The 19031-nt window shown below is 46.0% G+C and overlaps 1 protein-coding gene across 3 annotated transcripts in view; it reads right to left on the reverse strand.

Annotated features, from left to right (window-relative positions):
* LOC133223329 (prosaposin) overlaps nucleotides 1-19031 on the reverse strand; it is a 40427-nt gene that overhangs the window by 18014 nt on the left and 3382 nt on the right. The window contains exon 1 of one of the 3 annotated variants that reach the window (XM_061373927.1): nucleotides 14072-14111. The exons of 1 other annotated variant lie outside the window; for it this stretch is intronic. In XM_061373927.1, the coding sequence (XP_061229911.1) occupies nucleotides 14072-14096 (25 nt within the window). In that variant the 5' untranslated portion in view covers nucleotides 14097-14111. Of the gene's footprint in view, nucleotides 1-7803; nucleotides 7947-14071; nucleotides 14112-19031 lie in introns of those variants that run through there. One more of the 3 variants, XM_061373926.1, reaches the window with a different exon arrangement.

Consider the following 19031-nt stretch of genomic DNA (forward strand, 5'->3'; position numbering starts at 1 on the left):
CACCTTTCTGCTGGTATTACCTGAAATTCTCACTCCTGCACAACATCAGAGCAAGATGAAATGCCAATATGCCTACATAACTTTTCTATTAAAAAAAGCCAACAAATTTAGGAAACCTGCATAACCTATGCCACAAGGATGAACACTCATCTACAGAAAATGGAGGAACAGCAGTGTCCTATCAGTTACAAACGACACTGGGGAATTTTTTCTCTTCTGAAAGGCAACTCTGCATTAGATGTCATCCATACAGATCTTTCTGATCAAACAATGACTAGGCAAATTTATTAGGGCCACATTTTAGACAGCAGCTATTGAACAAAGACAACACGCTAAGCATGGCTTCTTTCTTTTTATCCTCTACAGTGACCTTCAATATAGTTGAGCTTGTATTAGCTTATTCTATATTATGTTGAAATATTTGTATTGCATAACTCAGTGTCTACCATGAAAGGATGCACCTTCACTGAACAGTATCTGCCCTCCCTTTCTGAATGTCCCAGGAAAGAAAAGCAAAACTAAAAAACTCTGCATTAGTTCAGATCTTTCAGATTCAGTAAAGAATAACCTGAAATCCTTTACTGTTCCCAAAACTTTTTGTCTTAAGCTTATTTTCCTATTTAATTATGAAATAGCATTTTTCCTCATATATTAACTTATGTTACAACAAAAGCAAACACACCAGTGAACTGCATTAAGACCATCTGCTGTTTCATAACAGAATGAAATTTTGAGTCTTTACAGTTATCCTGCCTGTTCTCTCAAAATAGCCTCTGCTGCAAGAAGAGTGACACCTTAATGTGGTATTTCACATCCCCACCACAGCAGCAACCCAAGAGAAAACAAAGCACTGTCAGTTAATCTCACACAACTCTTAATGCTTGCTGGATAAACCAAATGGGATTACCTTCTTAGTTATCTCTGGCATCCCTTTGTTTTATATATTGTTCTTTATTTTAAGGTCATCCATTTTTAAATAGATTTCTCCTTTCTCTGTAGATTAGCTCTGAACAGTCACATGTCATGCCCACCCAAACTTGCCCCCCTTCCCTGATGTTCTTGCAAGCCACTATTTTTAGGGCACCGAGTAAGTTTATCTGTAAAGACCAGAGTGCTTCTTTACTTGGCCTCTTCACTGGCTGTCCCTTTTTGAACCACTTCAGAGATGTGGTTTCTTTAGTTTCAGAAGAAAAGGTCTTTGCTCCACCAAGTTTTTCCTAAATTAAACAGAGAAAGAAAGTGGAGGAGGAAGGAGAAGGGGGCATAGAAACAATCCATGTATAAAGGGTACATCTCTCAGATGTGCAAGATTTCAGCTTTTGGGCTTCTAACCAAACTGACAGCCCACAGGCACCCCTGAGTCCTTGTGCATATCTGCAGCTTGTCAAAACAAAACAAAAATAAGAGCAATTCATACCCACCCTGACACTGGAGTCTGACAAAGGAAGTGATCTCCCAGAACAAGTGTTGCCACAGAAACACAGCCTGAAGCCCAGCAACATAATCAAAATGCTCCAAAAGCTGAAGGCTAACAGCAGAAAAGGAAGGAGAAACCTCTTCTTTGAGGCCCAGGCCAGCAACCTAACACTGTCAGAACACGAGTAACACAGTCCTGACAAGTGACAGCTACTGAACTTCATATGGGACTCTGCCAGGAATTCACTCAAAATACAGTTTAGAGGCTGTGAAGATAAAGAGAATCCTGCAACTCACTTCCACAGTGGTATTATTCTATATACTTCAGCAACTACCTGTGTATCCCAGAAACTTCTTCAAATGCTAACTACCACCTCTTTCCTCGACACTAGGCATCTGGAATGGAAATGCTAACATATGGTCAGAAGTTAGGGAAGTAGAGGTGATAGCCCCCTCAGACCATACCACCTTTTCTATGTGGAAAGCTTAGAGTCTTGCATGTGAAAGCACAGTTCAGTTCTCCACTCCTCTTCAGGAAACAGGAACCTAAAAGAAAGCTTATAATGGCTGGATTACCATTGTTCAAGGACAGCTACTGGAAAATTGTTAGGTAATTACCTTTCCTGAAAACAGCCTTCCCTTTCCTGAAGCATTTGTGTTACTATTCTTCCAGGGAAAGCCAGACTGAATTTCTTCCTGAGATTCTCAGAAAAAGCATCCTAAGCAATCCCCTCTAAAGCTCTGCTGTATCTACTAATGAGACTTTTGTGATCACACTAAAATTTAACACCTTATATGAGCAGTTATAGCCCTACAAACAGGTATTCTATATGCGCCAGATCATATTCCCTAAAGAGCCAGGGGATAAACCAGAAAATTACTGTCCAGAACAAATGCAGATTGAAGACACAAGCATCGTGCAAACCAAATTGCTAGGAAAAATTTGGTGTAAACAGCATTTTTACAAACAAAATCTGCAGTCAGCAAGAATAGGAAAGCAATGACCTGCTCTTAATTTTAACAGGCTGGACTCAAATGTGGAAGATAACTTGAGCAGCTGTCAGCCCTTATGCCTTTTTATGACAGTCTAATTTGTTCCAAGTATATTAATTTATTCATTAGGAGGGATGCACTTTCCTAGGCTCTTCCACTTGCCAATGTTAGGAGAAAAAAAAAAAAGAAAAAAAAAGAAAAAGACCATTAATTAACTCCCAGAAATACAGACTCAACGAATGCACCAGTCTCTGCCATTCCATGCTCAGTTACTCACTTCTCCCCATTTATTTTGAGAACTGCAAAAGCAAAGTGTGTTTAACTTAAAAGAAGTCAAGAGGGATCAACTTCTCTTCATCAAATATTACAAAGTGCCAACAAGTCAAGGACTGACCTCAACCTGAAGTTATCTGAAGGACTAAATACTCACAGCTTCTCTGGTCAGTTCAGGAGTTTCAGTAGAATTTCAAAAGTTGTAACCACATCACAGGCTAGTAATTCATGCCAAAGGTCTACTATGCCTCTTAGCATAGTAAATTAATGAGGCAGTAAAATGACCAAGGTATTTGAGAGATTATAGGCAATTTGCAGAAGAAATGGATGAAATCTGGCTAGCTGTCATCATAATTTTAGATGTTAAAAATCAATCTTCCTGTCCAGTACCTGCTGATGAAGTATCAAGTTCTAAACATCTGTAACTAGCACAGTTCACAAGTTTTGAATTAACACCATGATTGGGGTCTTCCTCAAAGTGGGAAACGCGTTCTCATTTTGGTATGCTACTTTTGCTATAAAACATTGCTCTTACCTCAGATGCTCCTTCGCTTCCCTCATGGTAAAAGCAGCAGTTCGTGTATGTACAAATAATCACAAAGTTAAAGACAGCAGAGAACAGGATGAGCAGAGAGTAAAAACAGGTCTACCATACCAGTAAATTGTCCCAGTTACTATAAGGGCTGCAAAAGAGTAATTTCCATATTGACTAGAGGCTGCTACCAGGTTGACAAGCAAGCCTCAACTTCTGCCTGAGATTTTTGTGTAACAGAATCTTGAAGAGATATTTGGATGCTCAAGGACATCTGGCAGTCATCAGCAGTAGCAGTCCCACAGAGTATGTTAAGGTATTTCCCAAGAAGTTATGAGACACATTTCTCCCTGCAGCAGATCCCTGTACAAATGTTTCAAATAAACTCGCCCATATCCATGCCTTCTTGATTTTGTTTGATTAGTTGGTTGGTCAGATAAGGGGGGCAGATTTCATGCGAGTCTCTGGAAATTCTGTATTAACATCCCCCTTTCTCCAGACAAATATATTCACACCACAAAGAATGGCAAAGTTTGCTAGTTATGCAGAGAGCCAGTTCTGTAAGAGAAGACAAAGTTCCTGGCCACGGGTTACAATGCAGTCCCAGCAAAGCACAGGTGAAGTCTAGAAGCATCTAGAAACTTCAGGAAACGGAAGGGCAGTTCAGGACACTGCCAGTAACAAACAGAATAGTCATCTTGGGAGTAATACTTCTTTTTCACACTGCTGCCAGAGAACTACTTTCCTGCAGAATGAATGCCAGACATGGAAGACAACCCAACAGGAAGCTCCCTTAGGAAAAGGGAAGACATCAGACTCCCACAGCTGAGCAGATAAAGTATGCCAGAGGGATGAAAAGACACATGTTAAACAGCAGCTTCAGGGATGACAGCAGTTAGAGACGAGTAAGCCTGGAAAAGGCAAAAATGTACTGCACAAGGTGAAAGAATCATGTTCCCAGGAATACAGTGATGGAAACAGCTGACAGCAGGAAAGAAGTGTTACAGCCTGATCTCCTCATACTAATGATTTGCATCCCAATTTGAGCAGCCAAAGGATTTAAACTGTTACATTTGGGAAAAAAAACAAGCTTTAAAATCTCATTGCAAGATTTATTTACTCAGCATCTTCAAGAAAATCCCTCTATATCCAGTCTTCTACAGAAGTAGAGAACGGAGTTTAAAACTAGTCAGGGCAAACAGTGTAGACATGAGCCTCCTCACTCCAAGAGGAAGAAAAATACTGGTATCTGAAATTAAACATTGCTCCGTGACCAAACACAAAGACAAGCATTGCCTCGAAATAAATGCACACACTTCAAAGTCCACAGAAGTACACCTTTTAACTTGTAATAGAAACTCTGAGATCTTAATAGCGGCAAATTGTACACAAAAGCTGCCACATGAAATGAATGATAAAAAAAAAGCTTAACATGAAAGAAAACAGAAAATAAACTCCAAGTAAATCCGAAAAGAAAAAACAAACCCTCTTTTGTCATGCAGGTCTAAGGCATTGCCCCAAACCTGCTTTGTAGAATCAGTTCCACATGGGACATTGAAACAAAAACGCACTGGCAGCCAGCAGTTAACTGGTCCTGCTTCTCTGGAAAAGTAAAAAGCTTCCTACGTATTACTACATCCTCCCTGAAACAGCACAGTCCAACCTCCCAGAGAATCACAACTGACATTACCATCACCTGATGGAGACACGTTCAGTTCTGCTGACAAGCTCCTGCTCTCATCTCACCCTCTACATCATCTCAGTTTTCAGATTCCCAGAACTGCTGCTTTGTGGTATGCTGAATAGCGCAAACTGAGATTGTAAAAAGACCACATCAGACTTTGGAATCTCTGCAGATGCAATCTTCTGTTTTGCTGGGCGTGACCATGACCAGGCAGAACAGCTTGCACAGCTCCTCCAGACACAACCAAGAACAACTCTTTCTATTTATACTTCTGCAAACAAGAAGGAGATTGTGCAAGGGCAGGTTTACACAAGCCACGTGACTGGTGCACTAGTGAAGTACCACTTCATTATGCTACAGTTGTAAGGTGACACACACCCACAGTATTCCCTGTTACTCCTCTCAGAAAACCAGGACATAATTTTGAGATACAGGTATCTTCCACCATTTGCCAAATTTAAACTACAGTAGTGTGCTGCATCAGCCTAACGTTTTTGCTAGAAACCACATTCTCAACCAGAACAAGCCCGCAAACTACAGAACATACTCCAACCATCTGCTTTCTCCCCATCCTTCCAAAAATTCAAGTCAGACTAACTCAGTCTTCAGTTTTCCTATCCTCAGATGTTCTGACAGGTGTTTGCTTGATGAATTACACATTAGTTTGAAATCTTGTAAGGACAGAAGATTAAGTCTACTATTCTGTGTGTGAAATCATCACAAACCTTTTACTTTCTACTCCCAGCTTAACTTTTATTTTACCATGAGGGAAAAAACACCAAAACCCAAAAACAACCAAACAAAAAAAACCACCAAAAACCAACCAACTAAACAAAAAAACAATAAAAAACAAAAACACCCACAAAAAAAGTCCACTCAGGAGAAATGGAGTTCTACTTTAACTGTGCACCCAGCCTTCCTTCTTTCCTGGTCTCAAAGACAAGCAATCATCAAAGAGCACATCAGTAGTCTGGAAAGATCCTGAGACCTGTATACCCTGCTTTAATTCCTTAAAGGGAAGATGCAGAGAAGTGCTGTAAGTAGGTCAACCAAAACCCCTTGTGGCCTACCAGCCATGCTGTAAGCCAGCCAAGTAACTCTATTAGCATACGCCAAGTGTGGCTGGTGTTTGATACAGCTAATGAGTTAGCTTAGTAGACAAAGACATTGTTTCAAGTTGTTACAGCAAAATCTTCAGCAAAATCTGCACAACACTATCATAAGAGAGCCAAATGGCATTCATAACTGAACCTTGGTGAAAAATACCGGTGTTTGTGTTAAAACAGTGACTTCCTAAAGAAAAACAGGCCTAACAAGTCTTCTGCTATGCTCTGTTGCATACACATGCCTTTAAGAGGCAAACCAAGCTAACTCTCATTGCTCAACTGGTTTTTCTATCTCCTTAAATACACTAATGGGAAACCTGGCAAATACTTCAAGGCAAATCCTTTTCACTTTTAAAGCACAAGAAATGACGATGGCTTTAGTGATTTGGAAACAATCCCAGTAGAAACTATAAATAGTGGCAGTCAATTCAGTACAGGGCAGACAAATACAGAGAATGATAGCTCACATTTGCTTTCTTGTTTACAGTTCCAAAAATCTGAGATTCTCCATTAAACCGTGTACATATCAGTATATTAAAACTTCACTTAAGTACATGACTAGTGTACAGTCATACAAGATCACAATGACATAATTTACTGTAGTCTGCCAACTAATTATTCCTATGGCTTTTAAAAAGGCTAGTCAGGTTTTAGCTTGGTGTTTGGTTTTTTGTTTTCTTTGGTTTGTTTGTTTGTTTAACTGACTTGTGAAATACTGCAAGCTAAACTCAAAAGCAAATAAGCTCTAGGGTTAAAAATCTTATTTAAAGAAAAATTCTCCAAAAAATATTGTGCATCACTGCATTAGACCTTCCAATCTGGGGGTTGCTAGCCATTCCATGCCATAACCTGAAAGTGTATTACTCTCCCCAGTGAGTCTATGAATCGTTTCTGCAACTCTGTCTAGCTTCTGCGAAGTACAAAACATAAGCAGTGCTTTTTTTAACCTCCAGCCCTAACGTTCAAGACAAGTATCAGTTATTCTTCCCACCACCATTGTCACCGCAGCAACAATATGTAAAAAGGCAGCAAGCACCAAAATTAGTGGAATTTTCCACGTGGAGCAGGAGACCTTAATGAAATGAGGCTGCTAAAAGCACGCAACAGAAAAAGCTACCTCCTGCCATCTGAAAGAGGATTAACACCCATCTATGCCTGAAGTGCTAAGGATAAACAGAGCTGATGGCAGAAAAACAACTTCTACCAATTGATCTTACTTGGCTCTATGAGGTTATATGGCTGCACGATAGCGTCAGATATGGATGCAAGCTGATCATGGCTACCACGTTGCCACGAGAAAGTCATTTTCCTACCAGCAGTAAGAAAGGCTGGTTTCTCACAGGGACTTCCCTCTTTCCTGATCGCTATTTCTGGGAGACTTCTCCCCACCCCCGTACAGCTTTTCCATCACAGCAGCCACCCTGAAGGTGCCCTTAAAACCCTCTCTCCCCCCATCGCCGCCGTCCCTGCTCCCCCGGCTCTACGGGCGGTACCGTTAGGCCCCACACCGGGCTGCGCCACCGCGCCCAGCAGAAACCTCCCTCTGACCCCAACGCTCCCTTATTGCTGCCTCCTTTCCCTCCCTACACCTTCCTCGCCTCCCTGGCCGCCTATGGGCAGCTCCTGCTGAGAGAAGACAAACACCTTCAAAGACAGGCCACCCCAGCCCCGCGTCCTCACAGCCCGCTCCTTCCCGCTCAGGCCCTGCTGACGAGGCAACAGAGCCCCCGAACCGCGGGGCTAAGCATGAGGGAAAACGCGAGTAGGAGGCGTGAGGCCGGGCTGGCGGCACCGCTTACCGGCCGCCAGGAGCGCGAGGAGGCCGAGCAGCCGCCGCGCCATCATGCCACCTCCCGTCTGCAATGCGGAGCCCACAGCGCTACCTCCGCCCCTAGATAAAGGCTGCGCCGGCCGCCACGGCGCATGCTCGCCCGCCGCACCGGCCCCCGCCCGGCTCTTGCGCATGCGCAGGAAGGAGGGTGGGTGCTTCACCCCTTACCCATGTCATCGAGCCGGCCACGGCTCGTTCGCCGGATAGCCTCAGGGTCTTGAAATGGCGGTGGTCTCTGTGCGTAGGGGGAGCGAGTCTCCTCTCGGTGAAACAGCCTTGCCAGCTGTCTGCGTGGTCTAAGGGAACAAGAATTACATGTAAAATTAAGAAACAGCCTGAACTGACGTACTTCCCAGCCTCTTACTGCTGCCACATCCTTTGCACTGCTTTAGCCAACTAGAGCAACAAACTAACACAGAAAACAAAAGGCGGTGTTTTCTTACAGGATCAGCAAACCGAACCAGGTCAGCCGAGCGCCAAAGCTGGTCCCTTGCAGGCAGAAGCCAGGCTCAACAGGACTGCTAGACAGCTCCTCTCTTAAACCCGTGCTCAGGGCACTGCGGCTGGAGAAGGGGTCCCTCTAAGCTAGGTACTTCTCACAGCCTGGAGAGCTTGGCTTGAGTATCTTCTGCAGCATCAGCGTAACCCACAGACTCATCAAGTCTGAAGTGCTCACATCTGTGAGGCTCATTCTCCTTGGTTCATGAGGATCTCCATGGTACTGCCCTTCACCTACGGGTGTACGTAGTATTACTGTGTTAGGTCTCCACCTACACGTTCGTTTGTCAAGGACCAGAGTTGATAACATTTAAAGCTTACTTGCAGTTTAAGGGTTAGGAAGAAGTGGATCTGTTCTGATTTACTTTGCCAGTGTGTACCAGACAAGGTAATGCACATTTCTCTTCTTCTTACTATCTTCTTAAAACTAAAAGTTACTGTGGGAGGCTTGTCACCTCTGTCTGCAAGACACAGCAGGGAAGCTTGATGCTTACACAGGGCCTTTGCTCCCTGGCAGTCAGCACAGCTTCATTCCAAGCCTATGCTACCCCCCACCCCATGAGGAGCCAGGGCTCTTAGGTAATCCCCAAACTAGAGCCAGGTGCACCCAGACCAAATCAACGAGGCAGAAAGCCACCCTCAAGAGCAATTGTACCCAGACTAAACAAGCAACCTTTACTCTAGTGCTAAAGCCACCTTGCCTAGGCAGGGCTGAGCATGCTTCTCTTATCTCTGGGGTGCACATAAATTGTTGACTAGGCACCTTGACTTTAAGCAGCAGTCAGCTACTAGCTTAGGAGTGCACAGAAAAACCCCAACTTCATGAAGAATATTTAAAAGAGGGGCGTTAAATAAGACTGTCTGGGACAGGAGAGCCATTTCAGCAGGCAGGGTGTTTTTCTTCTGTGAACTGAAGGACAGGGGTAACGAAGGACTAGCATCTAGCCAGCGGGTGCTACCCTGAATCTGTTCTCATTCTGGCCAACAAGACTGCCTCTGTTAGCCCAGGTTTCCCCAGAGCTCTGCTGAGTCTGGCAGATCTGGGGAATTTACTCCCAACACCCCACCCCCAAGTACAGAGTGCATAATATCTGTCCAGCAGCTCCCTGAAAAATTGGCACCATGACATAGCGCTCCTGGTTCAGCCATACCGCCTAGTAGTTTTCCCACTTAAAAATGGGATTAAAAAAACCCTAAAATGGTATCAAGAGTTCAGGCACTTGCTGCCTGACACTGCCGTTTGCAAGAGTGGGAAACCCCAAAGGGCAGCTCACCCCGTTGAGACCAGGTCCAGCTCACAGATGTGAGGACCAACTGCAAGAGAGACCTTGCACCGAGGGTGTGAACTGCAGCAGTCTTGCCATCAGCCTACCACCTTCTGCTTTTGCTGAACTTCTGCTCAGATTTGGGGGTTCTCCTGCAGATGAACCTCTCAGATAAGGCTTCTCGGGAAAGGACCATGGCCTGTCAGTAGTCATATACGGCTGAGTCACTTTGCAGTGGTTGGGAGGGGGCCTTCCCAGCCCAAACTTGATTTTTGGCCCCATTTTCAGGGAGATGCATGCTCTGCATAGAGAAAGGCAGTAGGAAGAGCCCATCCTCTCTCAGGCTGAAAAGCTGTGGCTCATTGAGGGACTCTCCAGCAAAACACGACTCACTTGCCATGGGCTGGCATCTAGGAGCGCTGCCCCTACCAACCAGTTGGACCAGGATGGCACCAGAGACGGGCTGGCTCCAGAAAGCCTGGTGTTCAGTTTTGTCATGCCTACGGCACACAAATTCTTTCCACCATGGCCTCACCCTCTTGGTGCCAAATTCTCCAGTTTGCATAAGTGGTGCACATGAGGCATTTCTGTTTGGCAATCTCGGGAAGCCAGCCAGAGGCCCCTGCAGGCTCTGGTTTTGCAGCCTGCCCCAGCCAGACAGATAGATAGATTGATAGATGAACGCATTTTCTGCATCAGCCTAACTTTTGGACCATTCACATTTCCACTCAGACTGCAGCAAGCCATCAGAGGGGAAGCAAAGTCAGCCACAGATTACAGCCTGGCAGCCTCAAGAAGAGCCTTGGACATGTTTGAAGTTTGTTCCAGCCCAAGCAAGAGCAGCCTCCCCATGACTCACCAAATGGTTTGGCTTGTGGGTCCCAGCTGGACTAGAGACAGACTCTCACCACACACCCCCTTCCTCACCACTATCAGACGGCAGAAAAGCAGCTCCCTCCCTGACATACTTCTCAGAGAAGAAAGCATCAGAGCATTTTCCAAATGGGAAGGCAATACTGCAGGTCAGCACCACCAGTAGTGCACAAGACAAGTGGGACAGCAGCATGTTGTTCTCCTCCTGGCACTGCTGCTCATCAGCCCCTGTGCCAGGCTTGTTCAGCTCCCGAATGCAACAAAAAAAGCAGATAGTTCTTTACTGGATTAGTGTCCTGAGTCAGCCCAGGGTGCAGAGCCAGTGATCAGTGGTGACTCAGCAAGGCTGAGGGAGTTAAACAGCAGCAACCCTATGCTTCTCCAGCCTCTCAGACCCCCACATCAGCCCAAACAGCCATGCATTCTGCTTTAGGAGTGATCCATTCCTCTCCCTGGGCAGTTTTCCACCTGGATCCAGTTTGCTGCCTGAATGCTTGTGGCGGTATGGGGGAAAGCAGTTGATGACCATCCAACTTTTGGGAGCTGCACTGCAGCAGAGCTCAGTTTACACTGGCACAATCACAGGCCAAGCTCTTTCCCATGTTCAGCGCAGCCACAATTATCAAAAGGGGTCACATCAAGTGCACCGGATTTTTTGCTCAAAGCATAACATAAAGCCTTCAATCACTGCAGCTAATGCTCATTTCAGTATTTCCTTTGTCAGCTGTCATAAGTTTTACATTTTAGTTGCAATCTGAATCCTGTTTAAATTTTTCCTCAGCATTTAGGTACTACATAATGGGATTAGACCCCTATTCCAAGGCAGACCATATTCCAGGGCAACTGTTACTTCGTACCAAGTAGATCAGCACAAAGAGGGTCAGCAGCCATAAATGCCCTCATGAACTGGGATTTCTGACCAGGGCTAGCAAGACCTAGAACAACAGCAGTCACGAGAAAACCAGATGATTCTTCCTAAATACAGGGGAATCATCACTTCTTTTAAGCATGGGCTTTATGAATATGCACAAAGATGTAGAATCCTGTTCCTGCTCTCATTGTGTCATCCTTTTCAGGGTGGTATGCAACAAGAAAGCAGCCAGACAAACCTCTACAACAACCTTTGAAGGAGAAACAGCTTTCTTCTTATAAATGGAAAGAAGGATTAAGTCATATGTTTTTCTGTAAATCCTACTCCTCAAAAAAATAAAGAGAAATATATATCTAGGTTACCCATGAAGTAAATAAATAAAGTCCCAACCTTTTAAAAGTCACGCCCGCCCAATTCTGTGAGCTGGCCCCTCTCAAAGGACAGCATTGCAAAAGTAAGCAAGTTTTTAGTTTGGGTCTTCAGAACCTAAGGGTAAAAAAAATCACCATACCCAACTCTGGCTGACAGTTGCTTGCTCACACCCTGGTAGACTGCTGTGGCACCAGCAAGGTTGGTATGGAAGCATGCCACCAAAGACCACTACTCTGTCAGCTTCCCAGGGGAGGCACTCGCAAGGAGCTTTACATGCAGCCCAGAGAGTACGCTGTCTGGCAGGGTGGGCTTTTTCCAAAGCAAATACCAAATGGCACAGCCAGGCCTTGGCATTAACTCTGATGGGAATAGTGAGTACACAGGAGTAGAGTCTGTCTTTCACTGTAGTGTTTGGTGTAGAGGGGAGAGTATCTTCCTTTCAAAGAGCAAGTGTTAGCACCACCTGGCTCTCTCCTCTGGGAACAAAGCTGAGCATCACGCAGGTGTCACAGAGCGAAATCAGATATCCCTCTTTTCCCTGTGTTCACTCCACGGTAAAAGGCAACATATTCCCCATCCTCATCTTTCAACACCTCCTTCTTTACCTGTCCACTGATTCTGGGCTTACCTCAGCTCTGAACACAGGACCAGGAGCTCCAAATGCCACCACCAGTTTTGCCACTGCCAGACAGAAATCGGCAAAATTTACCTGCCAAAACCAAAAAGCTTTTACAAAACATGGGGCCAAGTTGCTTTTATTTGCTGTATGCTTTGCAGGTTTTCAGGGATTATGCTTAAAAGCTCTAAGGGCTTTTTCAGCAGTGCAGACTTTCAATCCAGCCCTTTCACAACAGATGGAAAATCTGCTTTGATTCAGTTCAGCTCAGACGGAAGTGATTAGATAATCATGGGGCTCCGAGAGCCACGGCTTTAAGGAAAAGCACAAAGTATTACAGGCTTTGCAGAAAAAGTAAGAGTTGGCAGGGGACAAAAAGCTGCAAGGGCTTCTGTAGGGAACCAGACTAAGAAGAAACCCATCCCCCTGACTTTCTTCATATAATTTCCTTTGCTGTTGAAGTATTTGCTTTCTCTTCCATCATTATCCACAGCATAAGGAAAGGCTCTGAACTGAATATACTATTTGGGGAAGAAGGTACAAAGCAGAGCATGGACAGGAAGTAAAAGCCCAAGCAAGCTGTCCTCAGAAATGGCGATGAACAAATAGGGTGTTAGCTGCAGTGTAGGGAAAGAAGTAGGAATAGATCAGGGAGACTGTATGGTCTGAGGTCTTACAAGCAGCCCCAGAAGTTAGACAGGATCACACAGGAACCACTGCTTGCCTGCTCACTGTTTGCTATGCTATTGCAGTGTCCACAATCCCTTTTCTTGATCACAAACTCAAGAGGCATCAGGCAGCACCTCCTCACGTGTGGTCTCGCCTCAGCTGCACACTCACAGTTGAGGACATCTAAGCCAGAGAGTGGATTTCAATGAAGTTTGCAACAGCAGCTAACCACTGGCCAAAACTGGCATGAGCTTGCATTAATCAAAGTCACAAGGGCATGGGGAAGTGGCAAGTCCAGCTACTTGTAGCTTCCACCACAAGGTCTTTCATCACCTTGCCTCTACAAGTGGCACACAGCCCCCACCCAGAGCTGTGGGCATCTGAATAGATGCTCTCTGTCCTCTTGTACAAAAGACTAAAAATACAGTCAGAGACTCAGTCTCTTGTTCAATTGTCCCATCTAAACCCAGGATTTAAACAGCTGGGAGCAAGTTGCCCCCTGCAGTGTTCATCCCTCATTGCTCCAAGTCTGACAGTGAGATCCCATGTCACTATTCCTGAGCCTCTTTTACTGTTTCCTCACCTCAGTTTCATAGAGCAAAAGCATACTTCACACCAGGACAAAAAAGCCATCTGAACCGCAGCACAAATCGGCCAGGCAGCTACAGTTCAGCACCTCTGAATTTCACAGAAATCAGCAGCACCTTTCCCTGCTAGCAACCTCCCCACCTGTGTCCTTCACACCATTTACCCAACAGCAGCTGAGGAAACGTTTGAGCATCTCTTCAAAAGAGCAAACAGCAATAGAGATGTTTTATGGATTCCATGGATAGTGCTGTGACTAATGAAGAATTGCTAACCTGCAGTCTGTTTTTCCATGGTGATCACAATTTCCATGGTTATTATCTAATGTGTGTCCTTGAGACTTGCTCTTCACCTCTTCCTAGAGATGAACTGCTTCGATGAAGGCTTATTTTAACCATCAACTTGTAAATCACAGGCCTGAGAATGTCAGCACCACATACCCCCACAGGCTCGGCTGCAGCCAGGAAATAGCTAGATCAAAACTTACCATTCTGCTGAGCTTTGTTTGCCATGGTGAATGTTAGAGAGGAAACAAAACCCCTCTTGTCTTTCCCCAGGGAAGGGCAGAGAGGCGTAGGAGCTAGCTCTCAACCCTGGGCACTGTGATCCAGCCAGCTACAGAACAAAAGCATGGCTGAGCCCATAGAAAAGAGAAAAATGTAAGAAACCACTCTATAAAGAACAGCAAATGTCACTTCCTGGCTTAACACACTGGGTCAAATCCACCAATTCTGGAAGCTGGACTGACCCAACACCCCTCAAAAACCCACCACCAACCCAATCACCCTATTTCCCATTCCCTCCATCAAGCCATGCTGCAGATGCCCTTTAAAACTTATCTAACAGCTGCTTCCCCTCAGGTTGTAATTTTTTTATTCAGCTGCAGCTGATCTCTCCCTGTGCTCCTTCAGTTGGACAAGGTTCAGAGCCATGTTCTGTCCTTGCTAACACATCTGCAGATTAGAGTTAATTAACCCTGAGAGATTTGGAAACTGTTTTTCCTTAAAAATGAGGATTATCAGGTTTGAGCTGCTCCTATTTCACCATAAAGCTTAGAAAGCAAACAGGTTTGCTCTTACTTGGTTTTCCTGATGCTGCCTGAGGCAGTCAAAAGATCTGTGGAATTTGTAGTGATTTCTGGTAAAAGGATCTGGTTTTCCCTGTATTCTTTTCCTAGCTTGCTTTGAACAGCTGGTCTGATGGCAGCCTCCCAACCAGCAGGTCAAATTATTCTCTTGCTGCACTCAAGGACCATCACGTAGTGGTGGTGTTTCTTCCTACAGGTGTCCACACAAAGCAGTCCAAGGTGGACCTGGTCTTTCTCCCTCTTGAGGTTTTACACTAGGAGGGTCTTGCCCTGTGTCACATGCCACCTCTCATTCCACAACACACCCTTCAAATGAGACCCACCATGTCCAGAGCTGCCAAGACAGAGAAGCGTGTCTCATCCTTGCAGGCTGCCAGGATGCAGCAGTGCCATTTCCTAGAGGTGGATCTTCCAGAGGTCCAGCTAAAGGGCTTGGCTGACCCTAGTGACACTGACATCCCAGTGAAGTCCTCTGACTTCTGAGGAGATACTGGTTCTCTGTTCTTTATCTGCTCTGGGGATTTTGTTTCAGCTTCTTCTTTGGAAATGCCCTTTCCTGCTGTGAGCCAGGCTTCAAAGGTCACAGTACCCTTATTTTGTGTTAAGCAGCAAGGATTTGGTTATCACCAGGCCAGACAAGGTTTCCAGGCAGAGGTGTTATCTTCCCTTTGTAAGCAGACTGACAAGGCAACAGCATGACTACTAGGGGATTGTCAAGAAGGCACCCTCTGACCTTCTGCAAACAGTGGCTGAGCTCCAGGAAAAATTAATACCACCACCACCACCCCAAAAAAATGGCAGTCAAGCAAACTAGTAGAAGTCACATGCAAGAGCAAGCTTTGATCCTTCAGCCAGTGGCTGTGGAAACTCAAACCTGAAAGCTCTTTCAGAATAAGATAAAGATGTGCTTGCCCAGACTGAGATAAATCAGGTTTCTATGGGTCCATAGTGATGTTCAGAGTGAAAGCGTTATGCCTGAACTGATGCTGGAAGGGGCTGCCCTGCTCTCTCTTGTACCTTGGCCATGCACTCTTGCCAGCTCCTGATCCAACTAGAAATTCACTCTGCAAAGAAAAAGCAATTACAGATAAGTCTTCAGGTTCATGTTGCTGCAAGCGACACAAAGGACAGGAGAGGGAACTTGCTGCAAGTGACACAAAGGACAGGAGAGGGAACATGTGCCAGGGACAGAAAGAGAGCACAGGACGACCTCTTCCCTAACTTTGGGCAGATTTAAGCACATCATGACATTGCAGGGCAATAGAATAGATGAGATACAAATAACACATTAGGGTAAGGAAGTAAGCTGCATTGATAAGCCTCACTGATGAGAGTACTCAGCTCAAGGACCCTCTTCCTGCCTAAGGTTTCTTAGAGGTTTCATCAACATTTGGGAACATTTTGATAAAATTACACCATCTCACAAACATCTTGACACCAAGGGTTTGGTTGAGATATTAATAAGTCACTGGAGCCAGAATTAATTTTCATACTCTCAAGACCATGTCATCACGATGTTCTCAGTATGGAGCAGAAGAGGACACCCTGCAGCAGAGAGCATCCTTGGCACACACTTTGGTGTGTTCCTGTGCCCATATATTACACCCTCAATGGGAGTTCTAAGAGGAGTTAGCAGCTAACCCACCACATAGCAAAGCTAAATCTAGTTTTATAGCACAGGCTTCAGAGAAGCATGGAGAGAGCTTGGTGCAACCTTGCAAATCCCGTTGCAAAACACCTGATCTGCTGTGGAAACTTCCCGAACAGAACCCAGCCACCAACACGGCTGAACAGCTCAACACACACTGGGTGCTGAGCACACAAAAACCTGAGTCACCCCTGGGGTTTTATTGGTGCTGAGCACTTCTCAATAAAAGGTGGTTCTCACTTCCTTCTTTTGGAGGAGAGAAAATGGGACAAGTCCTAGTTTTTCAGGCTATGCTGCAAAGTCTGAGGCTCAGAGTGAGTAACTGGTGCCATTTCTCAGAGTCAGTTCCTTTTTGCAGGGGGGTTGCTCTTCACATGTGACCCGGTTAGAAAGAAAATCTCACTATCAGACAGGATCAGTCTCCCAGATATGAACATCAGGCAAAAGAAGCTTTATTTAGTTGATTCTAAATAGAGTTCCCTGCCTTGAATGGTGGGTTGGGAGAGTGGGGAGCTCAGATGGGGAGTTTTCTACATTTGTAGAAAGCAGGGAGACACAGATTTTACCCAGCTGAGGGTCCTGCTGACCTTACTAAGATGCTAACAGGATCCAATGGCAGTTTTTTTCAGTGCAGGGTAGCTCCAAAGCCAATAGCAGTGGTACAAACATGCTTGCAGTCTGCATGTAATCTTGTCTCACTCACCTTTTTACTCTGTGCCAGACACTTAAAAAGCCAAATGAGAAAGCACAAGGCTTCCTGCTCATCTGGGAGAGCAGCAGAGTGGCCTTGCTGTCCGTCTCCTGAATGGGGGTATGAGAAGCATTTTCTACTGGTATCCCTATTTCAAAGTTTGCCCATTTCTCTTCTTTCTAGGTGTCCCCCTGGCTCGGCTGCTCTCATAACATCAAAGTGCATCTCTGTCTAGCAGGTTTGGAAAGTGTTTACGATGATTAAAAATAAACTAACTTCTTTATTTCACCCTCAGTAGTTTTAGAGAAGCAGAATTGAAACAGGAACAGAAAATGCAGAGCAGGGTCATTCAAAGCTCTTGCACATGTTGTGTAAGGGGGCTGCAGGAGGCAGCAAGGGAATGATGTGCGGAGGTCAGTCAGAAGCATGTTGGCTGTGAAGACTTGAGTTTCCCACCAAGCTCCCATCCTGATTATGTCCTCTTGTTTTAAGCATACCTGCTGGGGGTGAAAAAAAGATCGACTGAAAATCTCTCTGGGGAGCTCAAATGATGGGATTTCCTGGAGCTGCACAAGCCGGTTTGCCTACAGAGGACATCTAGGAAAGCAAACACAAGCACCATGGCCACAGATGCTGGATAGAAACTGGCCAAGTATCAGTTCACTATGGACAGCAGCAACTCCTTCCTCGGGTCATTTGCTGAGCAGAGGGTGGCCTGAATAGCTGCCCATGGGAAAGTGCTGTTGTGCTGGACAGTGAGTGCAGAGCTGCTGTCTCTTTTGCAGAGATATTGGCCTCCTGCCCCTGCAGAAAATAATTAGTTTCTTTAATGGACCCAGGCTCAGATGTTCTTAGTAAGCCAGGCCTAGCCTCCGACAGATGATCCTGGTTTATGGATCCCCCTTTCCATGCTATTTGCTGGCTGTTACCTCCCCAGCGTTTGGGTCCTGTTTGGACAGCACTGCTGTTTGGGCTTGCTGCCCTGTTCTACTTCGTGGGCAATTTGCTTTTTCTTTTTCACTGGGACTGCAGGCAGCACCTTCCTTCAAAAGGTGGTGTACCGAGACTGCACATTGTGGTGTCAGGTCCATTGCTCCGGCCTGAAACACCCCGCTGGGGGAGCTCTGCCAGCAAGAGATTAAGAGAAGGGCTCCTGGTGGCGGCTGAGATGCCAAGAGAGGAACGGGCACTGCAGGGGAAAGGCAGATGTTGGGCAGGGAGCTGGCAGGAGCTGGAGGCTTCTTGTTTCATCTGAAAAAGAGAGGGGGAAGGAGGAAAGGAAAAGCAGATGTGGTCTCTGGCCACGGTCACTTTCCCTCTCCGGCTCGCAGGACCGGGAAGCGCGGCCTTTCCGCACGCAGCGGAGCCGGGGGGAGGAGCCCCCAAGCCAAAGCCGGCTGGGGCAGCACCCGCTCCCAGTAAGGGCTGCGGGGCGCAGGCTGGGCGCCGGTTTGCGGAGGAACGGGAGGGAGGCCGGCGTGCGGCCGCCAGGTGTCGCCAGGAGCCCGCCGCGGGCAGCGAGCAGCGGGCAGCGGGCAGCGGCATCCCCTCGGGGCAGGAACGCGGATGGAGCGCTTCCCTTCAGTTGGCTTTTTGCAGTCTTGGGCATGGTTGCCACCAGGGGCAGAAAGAGTGAGACACCCGCCTACAGACACGCGGGGAGAGTCCTCCCGATAGGTGGGTTTGTGTGCAGTTATCGGAAGATCATCCAAATGAGAGCTGAAAACGCTTCAAGTGTTAGCTCTTCAGTCCGGTTAGGAAGCTAGCCTTGGCAGGGAGGATGAAAACACCCTCGGGAAGGTCATCCAAAAGGAAAAGCCCAAGGGCAGGTGGCTCGGAAACTGAAAATGGCATCCAGCCCTTGGAATCAATATGGGATTTTCATACTGATGCCTTCCTCATACCAGCCCATAGTCAGTGAGTGTCATTAGAGCTGACATTAAAGCACCTGAGAATGCTTTTCTTGAGAAGGTCAGGTATAGGTTATGGATAGGTACACTGCACTCAGCTGGAGAACTGTG

Source organism: Neopsephotus bourkii, unplaced genomic scaffold (genome assembly GCF_033783945.1).
Source record: "Neopsephotus bourkii isolate Nb327-2 ecotype Australia unplaced genomic scaffold, CSIRO-AGI_Nbou_v1 NB_1634, whole genome shotgun sequence".
In the NCBI taxonomy this organism is placed as follows: domain Eukaryota; kingdom Metazoa; phylum Chordata; class Aves; order Psittaciformes; family Psittacidae; genus Neopsephotus; species Neopsephotus bourkii.